This window comes from Salvelinus fontinalis, chromosome 9, assembly GCF_029448725.1.
Source record: "Salvelinus fontinalis isolate EN_2023a chromosome 9, ASM2944872v1, whole genome shotgun sequence".
NCBI classification, from domain to species: domain Eukaryota; kingdom Metazoa; phylum Chordata; class Actinopteri; order Salmoniformes; family Salmonidae; genus Salvelinus; species Salvelinus fontinalis.
The window spans coordinates 32,913,336-32,939,813 of NC_074673.1; the positions used below are offsets into that span (position 1 = coordinate 32,913,336).

The window sequence follows — 26,478 nt, forward strand, 5'->3', positions numbered from 1 at the left end:
AGATTTACATATTTTCACAAGCTAAGCGTCAGTATAGAATGCTGTTCATCGACTAAAGCTCAGCATTTAACACCATAGTACCCTCCAAACTCGTCATTAAGCTCGAGTCCCTGGGTCTCGACCCCGCCCTGTGCAACTGGGTCCTGGACTTCCTGATGGGCCGCCCCCAGTTGGTGAAGGTAGGAAACAACATCTCCACCCCGCTGATCCTCAACACTGGGGCCCCACAAGGGTGCGTTCTCAGCCCTCTCCTGTACTCCCTGTTCACCCATGACACCGTGGTCATGCACGCCTCCAACTCAATCATCAAGTTTGCAGACGACACTACAGTGGTAGACTTGATTGCCAACAACGACGAGACGGCCTACAGGGAGGAAGTGAGGGCCCTCGGAGTGTGGTGTCAGGTGTCAACAAAACAAAGGAGATGATCGTGGACTTCAGGAAACAGCAGAGGGTGCACCCCCCTATCCACATCGACGGGACAGTAGTGGAGAAGGTGGAAAGTTTTAAGTTCATCAGCGTACACATCACGGACAAACTGAATTGGTCCATCCACACAGACAGCATGGTGAAGAATGCGCAACAGCGCCTCTTCAACCCCCGGAGGCTGAAGAAATTCGGCTTGTCACCAAAATCACTCACAAACTTTTACAGATGCACAATCGAGAGCATCCTGTCGGGCTGTATCACCGCTTGGTACGGCAACTGCTCCGACCACAACCGTAAGGCTCTCCAGAGGGTAGTGAGGTCTGTACAACACATCACCGGGGGCAAACTACCTGCCCTCCAGGACACCTACACCACCCGATGTCACAGGAAGGCCAAAAAGATCATCAAGGACAACAACCACCCGAGCCACTGCCTGTTCAGCCCGCTATCATCCAGAAGGCGAGGTCAGTACAGGTGCATCAAAGCTGGGACTGAGAGACTGAAAAACAGCTTTTACCTCAAGGCCATCAGACTATTAAACAGCCATCACTAACATTGAGTGGCTGCTGCCAACATACTGACTCAATCTGTAGCCACTTTAATAATAAAAAATTGGATATGATAAATGTATCACTAGTCACTTTAAACAATGCCACTTTATATAATGTTTACATACCCTACACTACTCATCTCAAATGTATATACTGTACTCTATACCATTACTGCATCTTGCCTATGCCGTTTGGCCATCGCTCATCCATATATATTTTTATGTACATATTCTTATTCATTCCTTTACACTTGCGTGTGTATAAGGTAGTTGTTGTGAAATTGTTAGATTACTTGTTAGATATTACTGCATGGTCGGAACTAGAAGCACAAGCATTTCGCTACACTCGCATCAACATCTGCTAACCATGTGTATGTGACAAATAAAATTTGATTTGATTTGATATTTTTTAGGTGAGTCCTGGCCAAGAAAGCAGCATAAATGTACATGCATGAGACATAACATAATGAATGGAAGTTAATCCAGTGCAAAAAGCATTAAAAAACGTGTGAGGTTTCAAAGCAGTGAATAGCTACAGTAAAGCTGCATTTTACTCAAAACCATTTTCAATTGGCACCCTCACCACCCAACCTGGTCTCAAAGCATTTTGTATTTTTCTGTACGTAAATCAAAGATACTGGTATGATATGGTACACAAGACAGATGGTTACTTAAAACCTGTTGGGGATGGGGGCGCTGTTTAGACTATTTATGCTAATTTGGCTAATTTTTGAAACGGCTTCCCACAAAATCCTTGATCGTACAATATGCATATTATTATTATTATTGGATAGAAAACAGTCTATAGTTTCTATAGGAGTTGAAATTTTGTCTCTAAGTGGAACAGAGCCCATTCTACAGCAATTTCCCTGACATGGAGTCAGATTTGAGAAATGTTGGCCACTCTTCTGAAGTCAGTTAAAAGGGCACTGTCGTTGCTATGACTATACGGACACTTCTTACGTCTTCCCCTGGATGCCTTTACGTGATGAGGATTCCAATGGGGTCGATTGCGCGTTCACAGGCCCCACAAATGAAAAAACCCTGAAGCTAGTCATTCTTTTGGAGCTGCGTCATGCGCCTAGAGGACACCGGCCCGCACCTTTTCCAAGCATTAGTGAAGGGGGTAATATTACTCGGGTCATGTTTCTACTCGTTATGGGAGTTAAAAACATCATAAGGTAGTTAATTTAAAGCGTTTTATAGCAATTTATATCCGTTTAGTGCGATTTTGGGACATTTATTTTTGCAACGATGTGAAAAGTTGGGCATGCTTTTCAGTTCATCCCGAACGCAGTTGACATTTCCACATGGCAAGAGGACCGCTTTCCACCAAAAGACGATTTCTCCCAAGAAAGGATCCTTTGCCCAAGATACTGATGGAAGAACAGCTCAAGGTAGGACATTTTTATTATGATAAATCGTGTTTCTGTCGAAACATTTTAGTGGCTTAGGACGCCATGTTTTTTGACGTAGCTTCGCTTGGCGCAAACTGTATTGAAAAGTAAGGATAAATTAAAAAATGTAATAACGCAATTGTATTAAGAATTAAATTGTCTATCAATCCCTGTCCACCCTATATTTTTTAGTCACGTTTATGAGTATTTATGTATAAGAGTAGATCACTGTCTAAGTGGCGCAAGGACTTTTTCTTTACCAGCTTGTCTACATTTCACATTGTCTAACCATGATTTTGGTGGCTAAATATAAACATTTTCGATCAAACTGTATATGCATGTTGTAATGTGATGTTACAGGAGTGTCATCGGAAGAATTCTGAGAAGGTTAGTGAAAAAATTAATATCTTTTGGCGATGTTGACTTTTATCGCTCACTTTGGCTAGAATCAATGCTGGGCTGCTAATTGCTATGTGCTAAGCTAATATAACGATTTATTGTGTTTTCGCTGTAAGACACTTAGAAAATCTGAAATATTGTCTGTATTCACAGGATCTGTGTCTTTCGATTCGTGTATGCTGTGTATTTTTACGAAATGTTTGATGATTAGTAGTTAGGTAAACACGTTGCTCATTGTAATTATTCTAGTCCATTTGTGACGGTGGGTGCAATTGTAAACTATGCCATATACCTGAAATATGCACTTTTTTCTAACAAAACCTATCCCATACCATAAATATGTTATCAGACTGTCATCTAATGAGTTTTTTTGTTGGTTAGGGGCTATAAATATCTTAGTTTAGCCGAATTGGTGATGGCTACTGGTGTTGGTGGACAAATAAAAGATGGTGGATTATGCTAATGTGTTTTTAGGTAATAGATGTACATCTTTACATATTGTGTCTTCCCTGTAAAACATTTTAAAAATCGGAAATGTTGACTGGATTCACAAGATCTGTGTCTTTCATTAGCTGTATTGGACTTTAATGTGTGAAAGTTAAATATTTAAAAAAAATATTTTTTTTGAATTTCGCGGCACTGGTTTTTCAGTGGGGGGGGGGGGGGGGGGGGGGGTGTGCCGCTAGCGCCACGCTGATCCTAGACAGGTTTTAAGGCAAAAACGAAAGGAGGGTGAACGTTTCGGAGCTGGGTGTATAACGCAAACAGCATCCCAAAGGTTGTGAGTTCAAATCTCATCTCGGACAACTTTAGCATTTTAGCTCATTAGCACATTGTCAACTACTTACTACTTTTTAGCTACTTCACAACTACTGAACATGCTAGCTAATCCTTCCCTTAACCCTTTACATACAAATAATATGAAATGCTCTGAGACAAAGTTGCCCCACCTGCCATCGCCAGTACAGGCCCAAGAACACAACACACACCAGCAACCTAGATCCAAGACAAACACCCCCAGCTAAAATCCAAAATCCCCCCAAAATCCCCCCAAGAAAAGGCAAAGTTTATGAAAGGCTTCAGGTTTACATTTGCGTGTTTGAGACAGATTGATAGTAAAACACATTAACACGAGTATAAAAATGACGACTTGGATCTCAGTTAATCAATCTACTTTCACTGGATGGCTCACACTTTCTAAAGAAGCCTATAGGACTACAACTTTGCTTTCACAGAGACTAGGCTACTACTACGCTAAATAGCTGATGATCACAAAAACATACCAAAAACAGTGACAAACAAAACTTCTGATGAAAGAAAGAGAACAGTTATCCACTGCATTTACAAATAAACAGTGAATATGAGTAGAAATGCAAATACATCAACTTAAACACAGGAAGCATCAGTGACTCGGTCAATAAAGAAGTGGAAGATGACGCAGATGCTAAGCTACTGGACTGTTTTGCTAGCACAGACTGGAATATGTTCCGGGGATTCTCCCGATGGCATTGAGGAGTACACCACATCAGTCACTGGCTTCATCAATAAGTGCATTGATGACGTCGTCCCCACAGTGACTGTACGTACATACCCCAACCAGAAGCCATGGATTACAGGCAACATCCTCACTGAGCTAAAGGGTAGAGCTGCAGCTTTCATGGAGCGGGACTCTAACTCAGAAGCTTATAAGAAATTCCGCTATGCCCTCCGATGAACCATCAAACAGGCAAAGCGTCAATACAGGACTATGATTGAATCGTACTATACCTGCTCCGACGCTCGTCGGATGTGGCAGGGCATGCAAACTATTACATACTACAAAGGGAAGCACAGACGTGAGCTGCCCAGTGACACGAGCCTACCAGACAAGCTAAATTACTTCTATGCTCGCTTCGAGGCAAGCAACACTGAAGCATGCATGAGAGCATCAGCTGGACGACTGTGTGATCATGCTCTCCGTAGCAGATGTCAGTAAGACCTTTAAACAGGTCAACATTCACAAGGCCGCAGAGCCAGATGGATTACCAGGACATGTACTCCGGGGCCAAGCTTCCTGCAATCCAGGACCTCTATACCAGGCGGTGTCAGAGGAAGGCCCTAAAAATTGTCAAAGATTCCAGCCACACTCGTAATAGACTGTTCTCTCTGCTACCGTGCGGCAAGCGGTACCAGAGCGCCAAGTCTAGGTGCCTGAGACTTCTTAACAGATTCTACCCCAAAGCCATAAGACCCCCCCCTTATGCTGCTGCTACTCTCTGTTTATTATCTATGCATAGTCACTTTAACTCTATCTACATGTACATATTACCTCAATTACCTCGAATAACCTGTGCCCCTGCACATTGACTCTGTACCGGTACCCCTGTATATATCCTCACTACTGTTATTTTACTGCTGCTCTTTAATTATTTGTTATTTTTATTATTATTTTTTACTTAACACTTATTTTTCTTAAAACTGCATTGTTGGTTAAGGGCTTATAAGTAAGCATTTCACTGTAAGGTCTACTACGCCTGTTGTATTCGGCGCATGTGACAAATACAATTTGATTTGATTTGAACCAATCACATTAATGAAGCGGTTTCCTCTATCTGCTTGGACCCCCAAAGCCTCTCCACACAGTAGGCCTAATTGGGCAAAAAAGTGAAAACAAAGGACAATGCAACAGTGATACCTTTCAAAGCAATACACATTTGGATTCTGTCAAAAGGGAACAAACATACATTGATACAGTTGAAGTAACAAACATAGGCCTACCTTCTGAGCACAGTCGACCACAAACAAACAATTGCCTTCAAGCCAAATAAACACAGCGACACCGCAGCAGGACAGACCTTCAAATAAATCATGCAGAAAAGCTGATACATGCTTTTGTCACTTCTAGATTAGACTACTGCAATTCTCTACTCTCCAGCTATCTGGATAAAGCACTAAATAAACTTTCATTATTGCTAAATACAGCTGATAAAATCTTGACTAGAATCCCCAAAAATGTAACATATTACTCCAGTGCTAGCCTCTCTACACTGGCTCCCTGTTAAGGCTAGGGCTGATTTCAAGGTTTTACTGCTAACCTACACATGGACTTGTTCCTACCTATCTCTCCAATTTGGTCCAGCCATGCGTACTGTACGCTACGGTCACAAGATGCAGGCCTCCTTATTGTGCTTAGAATTTCTAAGCAAACAGCTGGAGGCAGGGCTTTCTCCTATAGAGCTCAATTTGTATGGAATGGTCTGCCTATCCATGTGAGGGATGCAGACTCGGTCTCGACCTTTAAGTCTTTAGTGAAGATTAATCTCTTCCATGGGTCCTATGATTGAGTGTTGTCTGGCCCAGGGGTGCGAAGGTGAACGGCAACGCACTGGAGTGACAAACCGCCCTTGCTGTCTCTGCTTGGCCGGCTCCCCTCTCTCCACTAGGAATCTCTGCCTCTGACCCTATTATGGGGGCTGAGTCACTGGCTTACCAGCGCTCTTCCATGCAGTCCCTAGAAATGGTGCGTCACATTGTGCCAGGCTTTTTTTTCTATACTCAACTTGAGTAGGTTGAGTCACTGATGTGATCTTCCTGGATGGTTTCAAGGCCTCTCGGGCTCGTGCGGTGGATGAGATCTTCGTGGGCTATACTCAGCCTTGTCTCAGGGTAGTAAATTGGTGGTATGTTGATATACCTCTAGCGGTGTGGGGGCTGTGCTTTGGCAAAGTGGGTGGGGTTATATCCTGCCTGGTTGGACCTGTCCGGGATATCGTCGGAGAGGGCCACAGTGTCACCCGACCTCCCCCTGTCTCAGCCTCCAGTGTCTATGCTGCAAAAGTCTATGTGCCGGGGGGGCTAGGGTCAGTCTGTCCTATCTGGTGAAATTCTCCTGTCTTATCTGGTGTCCTGTGTGAACTTAAGTATGCTCCCTCTAATTCTCCCATCTCTTTCTCTCTCTCCCCCCTCCCGGAGGACCTGAGCCCTAGGACCATGCCTCAGGACTACCTGGCCTGATAACTCCTGGCTGTCCCCGTCCCCAGTCTACCTGGTCCAGCTGCTGATCCAGCTTCTGCTGTTTTGCCCGTGGCTATGGAACACTGGCCTGACCTGTTCACAAGACGTGCTACCTTGACGTGCTGCTGCTCCAGTTTCAACTGTTCTGCCTGTGGCAATGGAATCCTGACCTGTTCACCGGACGTGATACCTTATCCCGGACTGTTTTCAACCCTCCCTCTCCCTCTCCCTCTCCCTCTCCCTCTCCCTCTCTCCCTCCCTCTCTCTCCCTCTCTAACGCACCTGCTGTCTCAACCGCTGAATGCTCGACTATGAAAATCCATCTGGCATTTACTCCTGAGGTGCTGACCTGTTGCACCCTTGACAACCACTGTGATTATTATTTGACCCTGCTGGTCATCTATGAACGTTTGAACATCTTGAAGAATGACCTGGCCTTAAATGGCCATGTACTCTTATAATCTCCACCCGGCACAGCCAGAAGAGGACTGGCCACCTCTCAGAGCCTAATTCCTCTCTAGGTTTCTTCCTAGATTCCTGTCATTCTAGGGAGTTTTTCCTACCCGCCGTGCTTCTACATCTGCATTGCTTGCTGTTTGGAGCTTTAGGCCAGTTTTCTGTATAAGCACTTTGTGACATCTGCTGATATAAAAACTTATGATGTTGCACACCCTTGGCTGTTGTTGGAAAATCTGACAATGGTTGTGTATAAATTGTGTTTTAAGACAATACACATATTTGTCCTGTTTTTTTCAGATGGCACACCATTAACTGCCCTGTGCTTTAACTGCCATTAACTGCCCTGACAAATCAATAATGTTACTGACAGATAGCTGGAAGCTAGAGCTGACCTGGCTGTGGTAGCTACTAGCTAGCATAGCTAATTAATTCACCTTAATTGAGAGGGGATGAAACATTATCTAACATTACATGTCAGTTACAATACTAGCTCAGCACTGCAAATAAACACTAGTTTCGTTTTTAAGATCAGTGAACTAAAGAGTAGCCAGTTCCTGCTCTGCTTGATTTTACAACTCAGTGAAAGAGCGCAACTCAGACACACTGAACTATGCTCAACTCCCATGTGCTGGTCCAGCCAGCCTTCTAGAAACTGTGCCTTCACACAGACTGTCAGCCCGTTCTGCGGTGTCCGGCAGGTCCTGAACATTCCAAACATTCTGAGGCGTCCGTATGGTCCTAAAGCACACCGGTGATGCTTTTTGTATCACATTGCAATGATTAAAGTACAGTCAATAACACAATAGAAACATCTATATACAGTGTGTGCAAATGGAGTAAGGAGGTGAGGCAATACTTGGGTAAAAGTAAAGATGCCTTAATAGAAAATGACCGAAGTAAAAGTCACCCAGTAAAATACTATTTGAGTAAAAGTCTAAAAGTATTGGGTTTTAAATATACACTACTGGTCAAAAAATGTAGAACACCTACTCAGTCAAGGGTTATTCTTTATTTTTACTATTTTATACATTGTTGAATAAGTGAAGACATTAAAACTATGAAATAACACATATGGAATCATGTAGTAACCAGAAAGGTGTTAAACAAATCAAAATGTATTTTATATATCTTCAAATAGCCACCCTTTGTCTTGATGACAGCTTTGCACATGCTTGGCATTCTCTCAACCAGCTTCATGAGAGGTAGTCACCTGGAATGCATTTAAATTAACAGGTGTGCCTTCTTAAAAGTGAATTTGTGGAATTTGAGCCAATTAGTTGTGTTGTGACAAGGTAGAGGGGTACAGAAGATAGCCCTATTTGGTAAAAGACCAAGTCAATATTATGGCAAGAATAGCTCAAATAAGCAAAGAGAAACGACAGTCCTTCGTTACTTTAAAATCTCTACAGGATCAGTGCCCCCCCCCCCCCCCCCCCCCCCCCCCATGGGACAGTTAAGCTAACGTAGGCTAATGTGATTAGCATGAGGTTGTAAGTCACATAAACATTTCCCAGGACATAGACATATCTGATATGGGCAGAAAGCTTAAACTCTTGTTAATCTAACTGCGCTGTCCAATTTACAGTAGCTATTACAGTGAAATAATACCTTAATATTGTTTGAGGAGAGTGCACAATTTTGAACATAAAAATGTATGAATAAACCAATTAGGCACATTTGGGCAGTGTTGATACAACATTTTGAACAGATATACAATAGTTCATTGGATCTAAAACTTTGCACATACACTGCTGCCATCTAGTGGTCAAAAATATTTATTTGTATTATGTTTTACCATATCTAATTATATTTTCCTACATTAACTTCACATTTCCACAAATTTCAAAGTGTTTCCTTTCAAATGGTATCAATAATATGCATATCCTTGCTTCAGGTCCTGAGCTACAGGCAGTTAGATTTGGGTATAACATTTTAGGCGAAAGTTCATTAGAGTTACAAGCCTCAGAAATTGCAGCCCAAAATAAATGCTTCACAGAGTAAAAGTAACAGACACATCTCAACATCAACTGTTCAGAGGAGACTGTGAATCAGGCCTTCATGTTCGAATTGCTGCAAAGAAACCACTACTTAAGGACACCAATAAGAACAATAGACTTGCTTGGGACAAGAAACACGAGCAATGGACATGGGACCGGTGGAAATGTGTCCTTTGGTCTGGAGTCCAAATTGGAGATCTTTGGTTCCAACCGCTGTGTCTTTGTGAGAAGCGGTGTGGGTGAACGGATGATCTCCGCATGTGTATTTCCCACCGTAAAGTATGGAGGAGGAGGTGTTATGGTGTGGCAGTGCTTTGCTGGTGACACTGTCTGTGATTTATTTAGAATTCAAGGCACACTTAACCAGCATGGCTACCACAGCCCTCTGCAGCGATACGCCATCCCATCTGCTTTGCGCTTAGTGGGACTATCATTTCTTTTTCAACAGGACAATGACCCAACACACCTCCAGGCTGTGTAAGGGCTATTTTACCAAGAAGGAGAGTGATGGACCGCTACATTAGATGACCTGACCTGCACAATCCCTCAACCTCAACCAAATTGAGATGGTTTGGGATGAGTCAGACGGCAGAGTGAAGGAAAAGTAGTCAACAAGTGCTCAGCATATGTAGGAACTCCTTCAAGACTGTTAGAAAAGCATTCCAGGGGAAGCTGGTTGAGAGAATGCCAAGCGTGTGCAAAGCTGTCATCACGGTAAAGGGTGGCTATTTGAAGAATATGAAATATAAATATATGTTGATTTGTTTAACACTTTTGGTTACTACATGATTCCATTTGTGTTATTTCATAGTTTTGATGTGTTCACTATTACTCTACAATGTAGAAAATAGTCAAAATAAAGAAAAACCCTTGACTGAGTAGGTGTTCTAAAACTGTTGATCGGTAATGTACTTAAGTATCAAAGTAAATGTAATCACTAAAATATACTTAAGTATCAAAAGTAAAAGTACAAGTACAAGTATAAATAATTTCAAATTCCTTGTATTTAGCGAAGCAGATGGCCACATTTTCTAGTTTTTTTATTTACAGATAGCCAGGAGCATGCTCCAACTCTCAGAAATCATTTACAAACGCAGCATGTGTTTTGTGAGTCTGCCAGATCAGAGGCAGTAGGGATGACCAGAGATGTTATCTCAATAACTATGTTAATTAGACCATATTTCTCGTCCTGCTAACAATTCAAAATGCATCGAGTACTTTTGGGTGTCAGGGAAAACGTATGGAGTAAAAGGTACATTATTTTCTTTAGGAATATAGTGAAGTAAAATTAAAAGTTGTCAAAAATATAAATATTAAAGTAAAGTACAGATACCCCCCAAAACTACTTAAGCAGTACTTTACATTATTTTTACAATACACCACTGTGTGCCCCAAATGCAATTCCGAAGTCTAATACATCAACAGTGCGATTTCAACTGATTCTTTACTTTTTTGTGTCAAATTAACTAATTATTGTCTTTTGTTGAATTTATATAACAACATTCCAACCTTGTTTAGCATGATATATTATAGTCCAATTGTGGCATGATTCCACTGTTTTCTATCGGTTTGCATCAGTTTCAATGAGGGACTTTTATTTTGAAGGCAATCCCTCGATTCCGCTATTGTTGCTCACGCTAATATTGTTCACAACACACTGGTCTGGTGACGAAGGGGTGGACTGCCTTTTCACATAACAATTACTGAAGCCTATCATATTGATAGCTTCCAATAGTTCATAAATTTGTGAATGATCAATACATTTTTACTACAGGCTCGCGAGATAACAGGACATGTTAGCGCCCGCGGGTTATCTAGCAAGCAATCAATAAGCTAGCTAGCTGTTTTGTTGCAAAGGAAGAAGTCCACCCGAAAAGAACGAGGCCTGGGGAGAATTATGGCATCAACGCCGGTAGCTAATCGATAGATAGGTGAACTCTTGTTTTGTACTCATGGTCGAATATATATTTAACCTCATAGCTAGATGATTTAGCTTGTCATTGAGTTAATGTTAGCTATGTTAGAACTGCAAGTGTCAAATATCCGAGCTAACTACACTTCTAACGTTACTTTAGCTAGCTTGCTAACTAACAGCTAACTATAGCCTCTATACACATATACGCTTTATTTAGCTAAGGTTTCAACAGCTCTCTTGTAGTACAATACGTTTTATGAGATATATTATAACCAGCAATCTATTTTGACGTTAAACTTCAATAATCTACACTTTGTTGTGGCTAGCTTGCCAGCTGGAGATTTGTTAACGTTAGCTAGCTAGCTAAGTAGCCACTTAGGTCAAGTGCTAGGCGAAGTTATTTGACAGCTAGCTAGCTAACGTTGGTGAGCCAAAATGTTTAACAGTACAAGGTAGCTAGTTAGTGCACTTTAAAGTAAACATAATTCATATTAATTGATCTCAGGTATCTGCACAGAGGGAGCGTCCCATAATGACACCAACTGACAACCTTGCAGAATTTTAGCAACAAACATAAAAAAGAGCCAAATGGTAAAGAACTCTCCAACGTCACTGTCATCAGGAAATATGCCATATATCTTGTAAGTTTATGTGCTTATGTTTTAACTCTGTGTTTTACTCAGGTTTTGCAAGCATTCGAACATGGGTGACATGAAGACCCCTGATTTTGATGATCTTTTGGCTGCCTTTGACATCCCCGATGCCACCAGTTTGGATGCCAAAGAGACCATCCAGGAGAGTCACGATGAGGCAGAAAGTCAGCTGAAACACACAGGGATGTGTATGGATGACAGCTTATCTGTTCATCAAACTGTGGGTGCATCTGATGTACCTGCTGTCAGTGTTATAGTGAAGAACACAAGTCGCCAGGAGTCGTCTGATAGTGGTGGAGAGAGAGAGGGCCCACACTTTGGACACCCATTGCAAAATGGTTTCAGGGGGTCAGGGGCCACCATGGAGTCTCATCAGATAGACCACAGTGGTTCTAAGTCTTTTGTGTCTGCTTTGAATGGGGATGGCTCAAGAGGACTCTTAGGGAAGACCCCCGTCCAGCACAAACTTGAAGGAACGCCATCCTTCTCACAGTCCTTTTCCCAGTTCAGCCCCATCTCTAGTCCAGAATCTGAAGACAGCCGAAGCAATGGAGTTGATATCCGTCCAAAACAAGAGAGACCCTACTTCCCTGCTGCCTCTATATTTATGTCTGCAGAACCCCCAATGTCAGACAATCAGAAAAAACAGCTGTCTTACAGCATGTTTGACAAGTGCCATGAAGTAGACTGTGACGTACCTGAGAGCCTTCCAAGAAGCAAAAGAGAATCTATCAAAGCAGAGGATACCATGACAGAAAAGCCTGACAGTAATGTCAGTGACCAGAAGGAAAAGGGAGATTGTCATAGTAGTGCAATCCCTACAAATGATCATAACAATATTGAGTCAAGCAGTAATGTTAATATAGTGGCAGCGTCTAATATGCCCACCTCTCATCCATGTGTCAAAACTCCAACATCAAAACTATCGTCATGCCTTGAGGCATTAGTGGCTCTAAATGCCAGAAAGGATCCCAGTGAACAACCAAGCTATCAAGACTTATCATTGGCTCATGATGACACCATAAAGGTTAGTCCAAAAGTGCCCATGTCACCACAAAGTCCCAGGAGTCCTCTTGAAGCTGTGAAGCGGTTAATGAAACCACCTGACAGTCCTGTAAGCATTTGCAGTAACAGCAGTGGCAAGGGATCCCCTGCACTGGCATCTGGCTCACCCCCAGCCATACCGAGGGTCAGAATAAAGACCATTAAAACCACGACTGGGAAAATCCAGCGCACGGTTACCAGTGTAGTACCTGATTCAGAAAACGAGGACGTTCACTCTGTTGAGTCCTCTCCATCCCAGAGTATGATTGTTGAGGATGCATACCCTGGTTTGTCTCCCTATCCCTCTCATAATGTGATAAGTGATATTATTGTTGATATGCCCATCAAATGTACACTAGTTGGTGCTCTGCCATCAAAGGTTGCTGATACTAAATTAGAGGGGTACTCCAAGAGGCCAGGACAAATGCAGTCTGCAACTATTTTTCATAATACAAGTAGTCCTGTTATGAGGTCTATGCCAGTTGCCCAGCATGGGCCTTCTACACAAAAGAGGATTTCATCAGTTCAAACGGGCAACTCTCCCAATACAAGCTTGCTTCCCAAGGCAATGCACTTAGCTAACCTGAACCTAGTCCCTCACAGTGTTGCTGCCTCAGTCGCAGCACGCTCCACCTCCCATCAACAGAGCCAACAACACACACTTTCCTCTTCTATGGTGTGCAGCACTGTCCCATTGGTACACCAAGTGAAAAAAGCTGCCCCTAATCCACGTGCTGCCATTCCTAGCACAGCAGCAGGAACTTTAAACAGACTGTTAAATAATGCCAACCCTGTACCCACATATGTACCCAACCTAAACCCACCACCTGAGAGCAACATCAACTTGCCACCACGTGGATATTGCTGCCTGGAGTGTGGGGACTCCTTTGGGGTAGAGAGGAGTCTTGCTTATCATTATGGCAGGAGGAGTGTGCACATTGAAGTAGCCTGCACCCACTGTGCTAAGACCATGGTATTCTTCAACAAGTGTGCCCTGCTGGCACATGCACGGGAACATAAGAACAAAGGTGTGGTGATGCAGTGCACACAGCTCTCCATGAAGCCCATAGCAGAGGGACAGATGTTTGCACCCTTGATCACTGAATCCTCTGTGCATGTGGGCTCCCATGTGCCCCCATTATCCTCACCTAAAAGCGAACCAGTCATGCCCCTCTATCCAGACAAAGTCATCCGCCACAGACTCCGCTGCCTCGAGTGTAACAAGCAGCTATCAGACTACAAAGGTCTCGCAGGCCATTACCAGAGGTTGTCGGAAGAAATGGAGGGACTGGTGAGTAATAAAAAATAATTATAATTGCTGAAATGTTCAGTATCATAGGCCAGGTAATAATGAGAGTATTTCTATATGTTTTGCTCTGTGTTCTTTTGTCATATATAGATGTGTAAGGTGTGCTCAATGCTGCTACCCAACAAGTGCAGCTACCGGGCTCACCAGCGTATTCATGCCCACAAGTCCCCTTATTGCTGCCCTGAGTGTGGTGCGCTGAGTCGCTCCGTGGACATACAGAAGCATGTGAAGGAGAACTGTCTTCACTATGCACGCAAGGCTGGCTATAAGTAAGTCATTACTAAAGTATATGCTCAGTGGATACATAACACAAAAGTATTCTTATAATGTTGTCCACCTTTTTGTAAATCCTTTTTCTTCTAGGTGTCTTCATTGTGATATGGTTTTCACGTCATTTAATGTGCAGAAGAGTCACATTGAGGAGAAACACTGTGAGATCTTCTATAAGTGCACCATCTGTCCTGTTGCTTTCAAGTCTTCTGGTGGATGTCAAATGCATTTGACAACTAAGCACAATGCCAGCAAAGTGTCCCCTCAGTGAGTTTGTGTAACTAAATGCATGTTCTGAAATGGGCATATTTGCTAACACATCTTGAAGTTTGACATGATTGATTTCAATGCTGTTTATGTTCTAATTGGGTTGTTTTTCTGTTCTAGGTTAATCTTCAAGTGTTCTTGTGAGACAGTGTTCAAGAAAAAGCAGTTATTGCTTCAGCACTTCTATCAGAACGCCAAAAAGCGTGCTACCTGTGTCTTCAAATGCCCTGAGTGCACTTCAATCTTCACCCAAAAGCAGCCGTTAATGCAGCACTTCAAGGTATGGCATCATCCTCATCTTCAATCTAGTCACATTGACATAAAATGGGGCACATAATGCTAAGTTTTAGCTCTGTCTTTTTAAAAGCTGTCTGTCTATATTACAGGGGGTGCACGGAGGAATCTTCAAAGAGGAGGTGGAGAAAAGCACAAAACCACCAGAGATGACTGCACACCACCAAGATGTTACCTCGGGATTCCACCAGCCAAAGGTAAACACTCCCATTAAACACTCAGATGGAACCAGAAAAAGGGCCAACTTTGCCGCTCGAGACAGCAACCCTAATCTGAAGAATGCTGGCTGGAACTGTGGAGAGTGCCTACACTGGCTGCCTGACCGAGAAGCCTATGTCTCTCACATGAAGAAAAGCCATGGGAGGGTGAGGATCAACTTTGTAATTTTATTGCGCATTCAAACAAATTAGCTGTAGCATTTATACTATAGGACAGATGATAATTTAGGGACCACCTCAGATGTGGGATTTACAACGTTCAGGCTCCTTAATGAAATGAAATAATTCCCAAGTCAGCTCAACCCTTAATTAAGTAAATCTGCTCTCTTTGCATTCTGTAGTCATTGAAGAGTTATCCATGCCGGCAGTGTGAGAGGTCTTTCAATTCCTCTACAAGTTTGAGAAGACACATTCGCAATGACCACGATGGAAAGAAAAATACATTTACCTGCTGGTGAGGGTTTCATCCTGAAATCTACATTACAGGGCCCGGTTTCCCAAAAGCATCTTAAGGCTAAGTTCATCTTTGGAACCATAGGATCCTATTGTTCTTAGATTAACATAGCCTTAAGATGCTTTTGGGAAACTGGGCCCAGTACATTACTTCCTGAAAGATTGGGGCATAACTGGCACTTATTGGCTGCTGGGTGGCTCTACAGTAAATGGACAAACATGTAAAAACAAAACGGTGGTTACCACATTTTCTGACTATTTTTAGTATGATATAATTTATTCTTATTGTGCAGGTATTGCACAGATGAGAGGACAACATTCACTACAAACATCATGTTGAAGAACCACATCAGTTTGATGCATGGGATCAAAAATCCAGACTTCAGTCTGTTAAAATCAGCCCCTCTGGATAGCAGTAAAGCCTTGGGAGAGGTGATTTTTCTTTTAAAAGTAATACCAATATGTATGATCTGTCATATTTCATTTGTTTTTTTACACATTGTTTTTTACACATTTTTTACACATTGTCAAAAAAATACACTTTAAAAATAATTATCTTTAACTTTGATATGCAGGGGCCTGTTTCAAAGAGACCTGCTGTGGAGTCTGAGGGGCAGGAAGGCGCTGCCCTAGAAGGCTCCCCCGCCAAGCGTCTGAAACATCAGTTTCGCTGCTCAAAGTGTGGCTTCACCACAGAGGATGGCACACAGTTCCAGAAGCACATACCTCAGCATAAAACTGATGAAAACACTCCCCAATGCCTGCACTGTGGATTATGTTTTGCATCCCAGCTATCTCTCAACAGACACCTGTTTATTGTGCACAAAGTCAAAGAGCCCGAAGAAGAGAGGAAAGAAAGGATGGACATGGAGTACGAGTGCAGAAAGAAGCAGGAAGAGGACGTGGGGAAAGCAGTGGGTGTGAATGAGAGAGAGGACTTGCCACCACCATTAGTTAAATCTGACCCCCAACAGACAGAGGTACCAACCAGGTTGCACTGTGAGCCTGCAGTAAGACTGACTGTAAATCCACATACAGCTTTCACCTAGAGTTTCATGGATAGTGTCATCAGCAGGCAAAATAAAATCAATGAGAGCAATTTTGAACTTCATAAAAGCTGCGATCTCCATTTCCTTGGGTAATAGTAGTTTAACTTCAGATGCTTGACATGCTGCACTAAAGTGGTACCTTTTTTATTTTATTTTTTGCCTTTAAACTAAATGCTTTTTGTGTTTCTCAAAGCCTTGGTACTGGCAGTTGTTCCAAATCAATTGAGAAGATTAAATTAATTTTGGGAAAAGATTATCATGAATTATTTACTTTCTTTTACCTTTGAAGCTTGCAAGTTTTGTATTGTATTAAATGTCTTTAAATGCCTCTGGTACATAACCACACCCACCTGTAAAGGCACAGGGTTTGGTTCATCAGTATTCTCTAGTGACCCCAGTTATATCAGTTACGTCCCTCAGGCTTACCTCATATTTAGTTTCATATCATAATGACTTTGCTTTAGTGTATGGCAGTCATATCATATGCTTGGTTTCATATTTTTGGCCTTATTAAATACATAATAATAGATGGCGCTTCAAGCAGGTTGTGGCTAAACTGATGTTATGTAACAGTATTACAACTTCTATCATACTGTATGTTGAAATATTTACTCTTACCTAGGTACCATTTAGCACAGATTATATATTTTATATCCATTCCATACCAAAAATAGTTTCACATTCATTTATTATGAAAGCCGGCTAAACTACCCAAATAGCACTTTTCTACAAGATCAAATACATGTGTTGGAGTTAAATGCCTTGCTAAAAGATATTACCTTTTTTTACTACTGATTTTGTAGCTTGGTAAAAGTGAGCTTTCATTCATTTGAAATGCTCATATCTATATTCAACGTAGTGGTGACTTGTCTTAGTGATGTCATTGATGTTTTTCTTGGTTAATTGCTATCTTTGGTGAGTGTGAGAGCATCTGTTTTGCAAGATAATGCAGGGTGTTGGAAGTGGCTCATTGCCAGCAGTGTACTAAGGCAATTAAACGAGCAGTGATTTAAATGTAAAGGGTTAGAGCATGTCTGAGTGCATGTGAACATTTTGAAATAAGCTGATGATGGAGACCTGTGCGGCTGTTTCTACCTCCATGGTGTATGGCAGTGATTGTTAAACTTGGGATGTTTTGGGAGATTTCACCTTTGTTGCAAGCAATCTAAAATGAATTGTTATTATTCTCAATGTATATTATCTCCCACAATATTCAATTTTATAAATTACTTTGGAGATTATTTATAGTCACATTGACTTATCTTGTAAACTTTCTATTAAAGTGCTGTTTGAACTGTTCATTTTCTAGTGGTTAACTGATAGTCAGTGTTCATCCGAAAGAGAGCCACTGTTAAAACGCAGTGTCTATGAAACTTCACATCTCAGTGTTTTTATAAAGCCTGTCAAGAGAAACTTTGTACTTTTGATAATATGTACAATATTATGGACATGTAAACTAATCCATCATGTACACAGTAGCTAATGAACCCTTTATATTTGCAGCATTTCTTAATCCATCACATATATATTCAACCTGCATCGGCCATTGTGCCTTGCTGTAATGTTTACTTCAAATAACTGCAAATAAACATGAACGTGTCAGCATAAGCATCCTTTGTCCTGAAATGATCCCTTCTGGTATGGCTAATATCCCTTCTATGATGACAATGTTTTGGAGAAAAAAAATATGTTTGCCCTTCAAAATATTTTTTTCTCAGTCCAGTCAAACCAATATGGCTAGTATCTCCCCCAGTCTCCCCAACCGACTGGACAATATGATGCGCCAAATCCAATCCCAGTCAAGTAATAAGCAGTAGCCAGCGGTGTTGATAATGAATGACTTCATCTCATTTCAATAAACGGCGCGTGATCATATAAATGCTGGTGCTGTGACACGAGAGCACGAATTTGCCAAGAGCAGAGCAAAGGGTGGTTTTAACCTTGACAAGTAGCCTACCATATTCTGTACACAAATACTGTAGTTTTATAAAAAGGATGACGAGAGGCACATTGACCTGCAAATCGGGACTTCTTTCTTGCTTTGTTCTAATCTCATACATAGGTATGACATCTTCGATGAGTCTCAATTTAAATGAACTTAGAAATAAAGTTTCAAACATCAAGGTAAATCAGAGGGGAAGTTTATGGGCAACTGGTAAGTTATTGTCATTTAGAAAGTGTCACTAGCAATAATTTCAAAATTGAGGCTAGAGCAATTTATTACTTTACAATTTAATTTTGATGTCATGTTATATCACCATAATATGTTGGTTTAGTTTAGTGTGCTAACTCTGAATAATTTCGTTTACTATTTGTGATTAGTCATGTATTGATAACATTTTAAAATGTATATTTTGCCCTTAGGCCATTTCATGGGCAAGAAAAGTGTTGATAGCTCGTTTTTGGAGTCTTCCTTTGGGGGTGGAAAGATCCCTTTTGGAGTTCAGTCTGCCAACCCCGAGCGCAAGGCAGAGAGTTTGACAGAGTTGTTAATTGAAGAGGTGCTGAAAAGGGCTCTACAGACTCCGCAGAAACGGGGCTTTAGATCGGGTGAGTTAAAAGGGGTTTAAGGTATCTACTGTAAGTGAATGGTGTATGTTGATGTTGGGTTCTTATTGTACATGTATCACATTCCATATGATACATTCATGTGCAAGTAGTAGCCTATACTGTATGTTTGTGTACCCTACCAACAGAGAGTACATTAATTACCGTCTCTGCCTATATCAGCCTAATGCCAGATTGGTCGCAGGCACATGCTGCATTGTAATTTCCCTTGTGTATTTCGTGTAGACCTAACAGCATGATGCATTTTTATTTCATTTGTTAAAGTGTTAGGAGGCGGATTTCCTGATGAAATTACTGGACAACATTTGAACCAACAGAAATAAACTGAGAAGGCAAAGGGCACGCAACACCTGTACGGTGTCAACCCACAAAGACGATGAATGGAGGATTTCAATAAAGTGATCATATCGACATTCGCAAGATGTTCATCTAAACCAGCGTTTCTCAAACTCGGTCCTCAGGACCCTAAGAGATGCACGTTTTGGTTTTTGTCCTAGCACTACACAGCTGATTAAAATAATCATCAAGCTTTGTTATTTGAATCAGCCGTGTAGTACTAGGGAAGAAACCAGAACGTGCACCCCTTTGGGTCTCCAGGACCAAGTTTGGGAAAGCTGAGCTAAACTAGCCTAATGTATTGTTTTATTAAAAAGTAATATATATACATATATTTCGCCCCATAATTATACACTCTTGTAGTGCTTCTCATATCTGAATAAAAATTGAATAACAAAAATGTTTAATGTTTTGAGGCAATTTAGGTCACAATCACCCACATTTATCATATAAAATAAAGCCTGTCCACTACACTTATTGTTTTAGCAATGAATCGATGTTGTATCAACGCTTCTTTACATTATAAACGGATAATCTGTTCAGCCTTAGAGCTTATCCCCTTCACATCACTGAATGCTTTGATTATCAATGATGTGTGATGTTATACCAAAGATTATATTGTACATAAATCTTATCCATCTGTGGTTATACACTGAACAAAAATATGAACGCAACATGTCAAGTGTTGGTTTCATGAGCTGATATATGAAAGATCCCAGAAAATGTTTCCATATACACAAAAAGCTTATTCCTCAAATGTTGTGCACAAATTTCTTTACATCTCTGTTAGAGAGCGTTTCTCCTTTGCCAAGAGAATCCATCCCCTTGGCATATCAAGAAACTGATTAAACGGCATGATCATTGCACAGGTGCACCTTGTGTTGGGGGCAATAAAAGGCCCCTCTAAAATGTGTAGTTTTGTCACACAACACAATGCCACAGATGTCTCAAGTTTTGAGGGATCGAGCAATTGGCTTGCTGACCAGGGGCGGAGCCAGAGGGGTGTCCAGGTTGGCACTGGACACCCCTAACATCTGATTGGTCACCCTGGGTGCCACCCTAAAATGTAATTCGCTACTGGCAGTTTGATGCTGATTGACATCTCATTTCACCTCTTGTTGAAATAAGCATTTATTTTGACGTTAGGTGACGCATTTTTCAAATCGAGGACGAGGAAGAGAGAATATTAACGATGGTTGCAAGATACAGAAGAAGAAGAAGAAGAAGAAGAAGAGATAATATTTCCACAGCTTCACGAGCTATTTTCGCGATTGGCGAAAGCATCATATTTGAAGTAAGTTTTAAGGTTTAGCATCGAGTTTAGGTTTTCTGAACAATTTCTACGAAAGTTGAGTCGCTGTGTAAATTAACTTTAAACCTTTGGCTCCATTAACAGACAGTTAATCAGATGTTAGGCTAAATTGGGAACCGATCTCTCTTATCTGATTAACTGTCTGTTAATGGAGCCAAAGGTTTAAAGTTAATTTACACAGCGACTCAACTTTCGTAGAAGTTGTTCAGAAAACCTAAACTCGATGCTAAACCTTAAAACTTACTTCAAATATGATGCTTTCGCCAATCGCGAAAATAGCTCGTGAAGCTGTGGAAATATTATATCTTCTTCTTCTTATTCTTCTGTATCTCGCAACCATCGTTAATATTCTCTCTTCCTCGTCCTCGATTTGAAAAATACGTCACCTAACGTCAAAATAAATGCTTATTTCAACAAGAGGTGAAATGAGATGTCAATCAGCATCAAACTGCCAGTAGCGAATTACATTTTAGGGTGGCACCCAGGGTGGCCAATCAGATGTTAGGGGTGTCCAGTGCCAACCTGGTCAGCATGCCAATTGCTCGATCCCTCAAAACTTGAGACATCTGTGGCATTGTGTTGTGTGACAAAACTACACATTTTAGAGGGGCCTTTTATTGCCCCCAGCACAAGGTGCACCTGTGCAATGATCATGCCGTTTAATCAGTTTCTTGATATGCCAAGTGGATGGATTCTCTTGGCAAAGGAGAAATGCTCTCTAACAGAGATGTAAACAAATTTGTGCACAACATTTGAGGAATAAGCTTTTTGTTGAGTCGCTGTGTAAATTAACTTTAAACCTTTGGCTCCATTAACAGACAGTTAATCAGATAAGAGAGATCGGTTCCCAATTTAGCCTAACATTATGTTTACATCTGTTCTAGTAATACACGCATATACAATGCAGTGTCGTAAATTACTGTATACGAATGTTTAGCTAATGTGCGGTAAATAATAGGCTACAGCTGTCAGTGTTCATTCATCTAACTCAGTTGGTTTTGAGTTCAAGTACGAAAATCTAACAATTGTTATTATCAAACTGTTAATGTTACTCAAAATATTACCACAATTAAACATGAAGAGAAAGGGAGAGATATCAGACTTCTTTTTAAAGAAGCACAAACAGGCAGATCAGGTGCAAACAGACCCCAGCTCTTGCTTCACCACTGGACCCCAGAGCAACTCCCTACCTGAGGCTAGTCAGAGTCAGTGTGGTCAGACTTCACAAGGACTCAGTCTACCACCACCAGGTCAGAGCATCTAGCAGGCAGTCAGTCACATGCACAGTTCAGAATTTAAGTTTAGCTTCAGTTTGTAATAGATTGTTTTGTCAGATTAAGCCTCACTTTAAAATGTTGGTTGTTGATTCGTGTGTTTTTGATGGCTGTGGCATTGTGATTATACACTAATGGTTCTTGTGTTATGTTAATGTAATAGATGTATCTAGGGATGACACAGAGCAAGACAGTGAGCCAGAGCTGCCAGGAGATGTCATCGAGACCCTCCCAACTGCATCAAGCACCAGATATGCTGTTCCAAAAGGACCCACTGGTAGGCCTATACTTTAAACTACACATTTTAGTTAGCAGCTGTTAGTATCTAATCTTGTGGATCACTTAATTATACATTTCTATAGAGATATGACACATTATTTAATGTGTATTTCAGACATTTCAAGATCCAGAGAAGAGGGTCCTGTACAGCTGTGTTTGAAAACATTTCCCAGAACTCAGCATGGTACTAGGAAAAGGGCTTTCTACAGCTGCTGGTATAAGGACAATTCATGGCTTGAATATTCTGTAAGTCAGGATTTGACTTATTGTTTCACATGTAGGCATTTGTCTCTGCCCAATGCACCTGAATCTGCCTTCACATCAGTCAGGTTTTTGTAACTGGAAAAAGGCGCTGTTTAAAGATTCTGGGTTTAAGCTCCATTCGAAGGCAGAGCATCATATCAATGCTATGTATGCTTGGAATCAGCATAAAAGGGCTATTGACAGCAACTCATCAATGTTAGATGTCAGAAATGAGGACCGGAAATAGAAAGTGGAGGAAAACTGTACTGACATTAAAACAATTACAGATGTGCTCCTATTAACTGCCACTCAATATATAGCGCAGAGATGTCATCGAGAGTCTGATGACTCTCACAACAAGGGTAATTTTTTGACAATCTTAGAAGAAATAGCAAAGCATGACCCTCTCATAGAGAAAATTATGAATGTGGCAATGCTAAGTACACAAGACACCAAATCCAGAACAAAGTTCGTGAGGGCTTAGCTGAGATGGTACAAATGGAAATATTAAGAGAAGTAAAAGAAAGTTAAGTTTTTGGTGTAATTGCAGATGAAACCAAATATTTTAAAGAAAAAATAACAAATGTCTTAAGTTGTGAGGTACTATTACAACGGGACCATCCATGAAAGCTTTTTACACTTTCAGTCAGCTGAAAGATAAGATGCAGCAGGTCTCACAAAAATGCTAATTGATTGCCTTGAAAAACATGATCTAGAATACAGAAATAATCTTGTGGGGCAAGGCAATGACGGTGCATCCGTCATGAGCGGAAACCATTCTGGTGTCTGCACGGATTAAAAACAGTGCAAGATTAGTATTTTTTTTTTGTGCACTGTAATGCACATTGTTTGAATTTGGTTCTTGTCGATGCTGTAAAATCAGTGCCTGAGGCAGTTCACTGTTTTGCTCTCCTGCAGAAGCTTTATAACTTTGTATCTGGCTCATACATTCATCTCAAGTGGCTTGCAGTTCAGAAAGAGCTGTATCCACAGCAGCAGCCCAGGGAACTACAGAGACTTACGGATGTAAGGTGCGCATGCAGATACAGTACATGGCATGGCCGTAATCTGAGGGACAATCTTTCAGCAGTTCTGAGAGTGCTACAGGATATCACACTTGAAAATAGTGGTGATAGATCAGTGGCGGCAAGGGGCCTTCTTTCTCAAATAGATTTACATTTCCTATGGCTTTTGGTTACCTTTTGTGAAGTGCTTGGTGATGCTAAATGTTTTTCTGACATGCTCCAATCAAGCTCTCTTCACCTAGCAAGGGCTGTGGATCTAGTAGGTGCCCTTATAGTCACATTACAGGACTACAGAAGTGAGGGTTACTTTGGAGAACTATGGAAAGAGGTTGAAGAGATAGCAGAGCATTGCAAAAAAAAGTGTACAAACAGTGTGTAAAAGACAGTCTAAAACAAGCTTAAGATTTCACGACTCAGTGATGGTGAGAGCTTCCAATGAGCGGTCATTTATCAGGTGCTTGACAGTCTCACAGATGAGTGGCAGAGGCGTTTTTCAAAGAAGAATTGTGAGATAATGCAAGGGGTCCAGTCTTTCAACCCAAAGAGTACAACATTCTTGAATGAGGAGCCTCAGATTTAGAGGACCTCAAACATGAGTGTCATCAAACCAAGCGGCTTCTTGATAGGAGAGAGAAAAGTGGAAGGGACAGACCGTCTACTCTCCTTGACTTTGTTGTGTTTCTAGAACCTTATAAAGAGGTCTTCCATGAGCTATTTCTACTTTGTAAGATTTCTGTTGTTACACCAGTCAGTAGTGCTTCTTGCGAGAGAAGCTTCTCAGCTTTAAAACTGATTAAATCCCACCTTAGTACAACAATGGTTGATGACATGTAAAGTCACCTCAGAATTCTCAGTGTTGAGTCAAGGAGGGCACGCTCCCTCAATCAACATGGATGAGTTTGTGAAACATTTAGCCAGTTCTCAGCAGAACTGCAGAATTATGCTGTTTTAAATCTACCTAGGATCATTTGGAACTTAACCGGTCCCTCTGGTCATGGTTAAAACCTGCACTGTGTACTAGCTAGGACACTGACATTCTAAAATGATAATCCAAAGGGTATCATGTCACACAGATTTAATTTGGTCTTGATTAGGCCAATTCCAAAACGTTTCTTTGCTATTAGTTAACATAATATTTATGAGCATAAATATGATACTGTAAGTTTGTAATATTGATGGGCACCAAAATTATTTACATTTTTTATGCCTGGCATGTCAAATTGCAGTGTGTTTTTTTTGTAAATAAACAATGCAATTTATGTAACACACAAATGCTATCTTATCTCCTTGGTGCTTGAGCTTTATTTTCTGAAAATACTTTGGATGTTCAACACTTATAGACCCAGATTATATATTCATGAAAACAGAGTGACCCAAGTCTCTCCAGTATGTGAAACAGGCAGGGAGCAGGTCTCGAACCCTCGACCTTCTAGCCCGAGGTCCGGCGCGCCGTCGACTGTGCCGCAAAAGCATGCTCGAGCGGCAGAGTCGATTTCCACGCTTATAAACCCAGGGTCGTTACACTATGTTGTAGAATTACAGTGAAGTAACCCTTTTGGACCATACTATCACACTATCACTACATTTAAGAACTCCGGGTTAAGTGAATTATCACTTCTACCTCTAATCAGCAATCATAGGAGTCATTCATGCTCCTTAGATGCCAGGTTAGGGTTACACACACATTTTCTGTCATGGTCTATGGACCCCCTGAAGTAGCCTTGGCCAACCCATGTAAAACTCTAGTTCCGGCACTGATGCTGACTGCAGGAATGTCCACCAGAACTGTTGCCAGAGAATGTAATGTTAATTTCTCTACCATAAGCCACCTCCAACGTGGTTTTAAATAATTTGGCAGTAGGTCCAACCAGCTTCACAACTGGCAGACCATGTGTATGGTGTCATGTGGGTGAGCGATTTGCTGATGTCAACGTTGTGATGAGAGTGCTGCATGAAACTACGAACACAATTGCATTTTATCGATGGAAATTTGAATGCACAACAATAGTGATGAGATCCTGAGGCCCATTTTTTTTCAAGGTATCTGTGACCAACAGATGCATATCTATATTCCCAGTCATGTGAAATCCATAGATTAGGATTTAATTCAATTGACTGATTTCCTCATATTAACTGTAACTCAGTAAAATCAATATAAATGTTGCATTTATATTTTTGTTCAGTATAGTAATGACAGTGATAGATGAGTCAGGTGCGCCAGAAACCTGGATCGCGAGCCTACCACTCCAGTTCACACCATGGATGAAAGCACATTTAATTTATTCCCAGTATGGGACCTCCTATGTGTGCAAGCGCCCCCAAAAATGTTGCCTAATCATAGAATTACATACAATCCCTTTTAATTCAATAGGATCTCTGTAGGTGTAGTAGTAAAGATTTGTCATTTAACTTTTAAAATGTATTAACTTATATTCTGGCATAAACACAACCAGTCATGATGTTTTCATCTGATTGTCAGTCACTTCAAATGGCTCCTTTACTAGGCTACACGTTCATCCACTCGCAACATATTTCCAGCCTCCAAACAGTGGTGAATGGAAAGATACATATTTTATACAAAACACCAAAAAGTGTAATAACATTTCGAGATTGTCATTAGGACAGAATGTATTCGTCCACTGCTGTCCGCGCGCATCTCGGTGTCTGCCAATCATCTCTGCCTTGACAAAATGTAAATGGTCTCTTAGAACCACATCGGATTTTGGAGTTTAGGCTATATCACCA

General features: G+C 41.2%; 1 protein-coding gene across 1 annotated transcript; it reads left to right on the top strand.

Moving 5' to 3' along the window:
- Positions 1 to 11,823: 11,823 nt before the first annotated feature.
- znf592 (zinc finger protein 592) lies at positions 11,824 to 18,304 on the top strand. The gene is given in 9 exon segments (XM_055934144.1): positions 11,824 to 14,127; positions 14,236 to 14,414; positions 14,509 to 14,682; positions 14,803 to 14,962; positions 15,069 to 15,341; positions 15,536 to 15,648; positions 15,941 to 16,079; positions 16,223 to 16,660; positions 16,663 to 18,304. Coding segments are annotated over 9 exon segments (3,810 nt in total). The 5' UTR covers positions 11,824 to 11,841; the 3' UTR covers positions 16,711 to 18,304.
- The last annotated feature ends 8,174 nt before the right edge of the window (positions 18,305 to 26,478 follow it).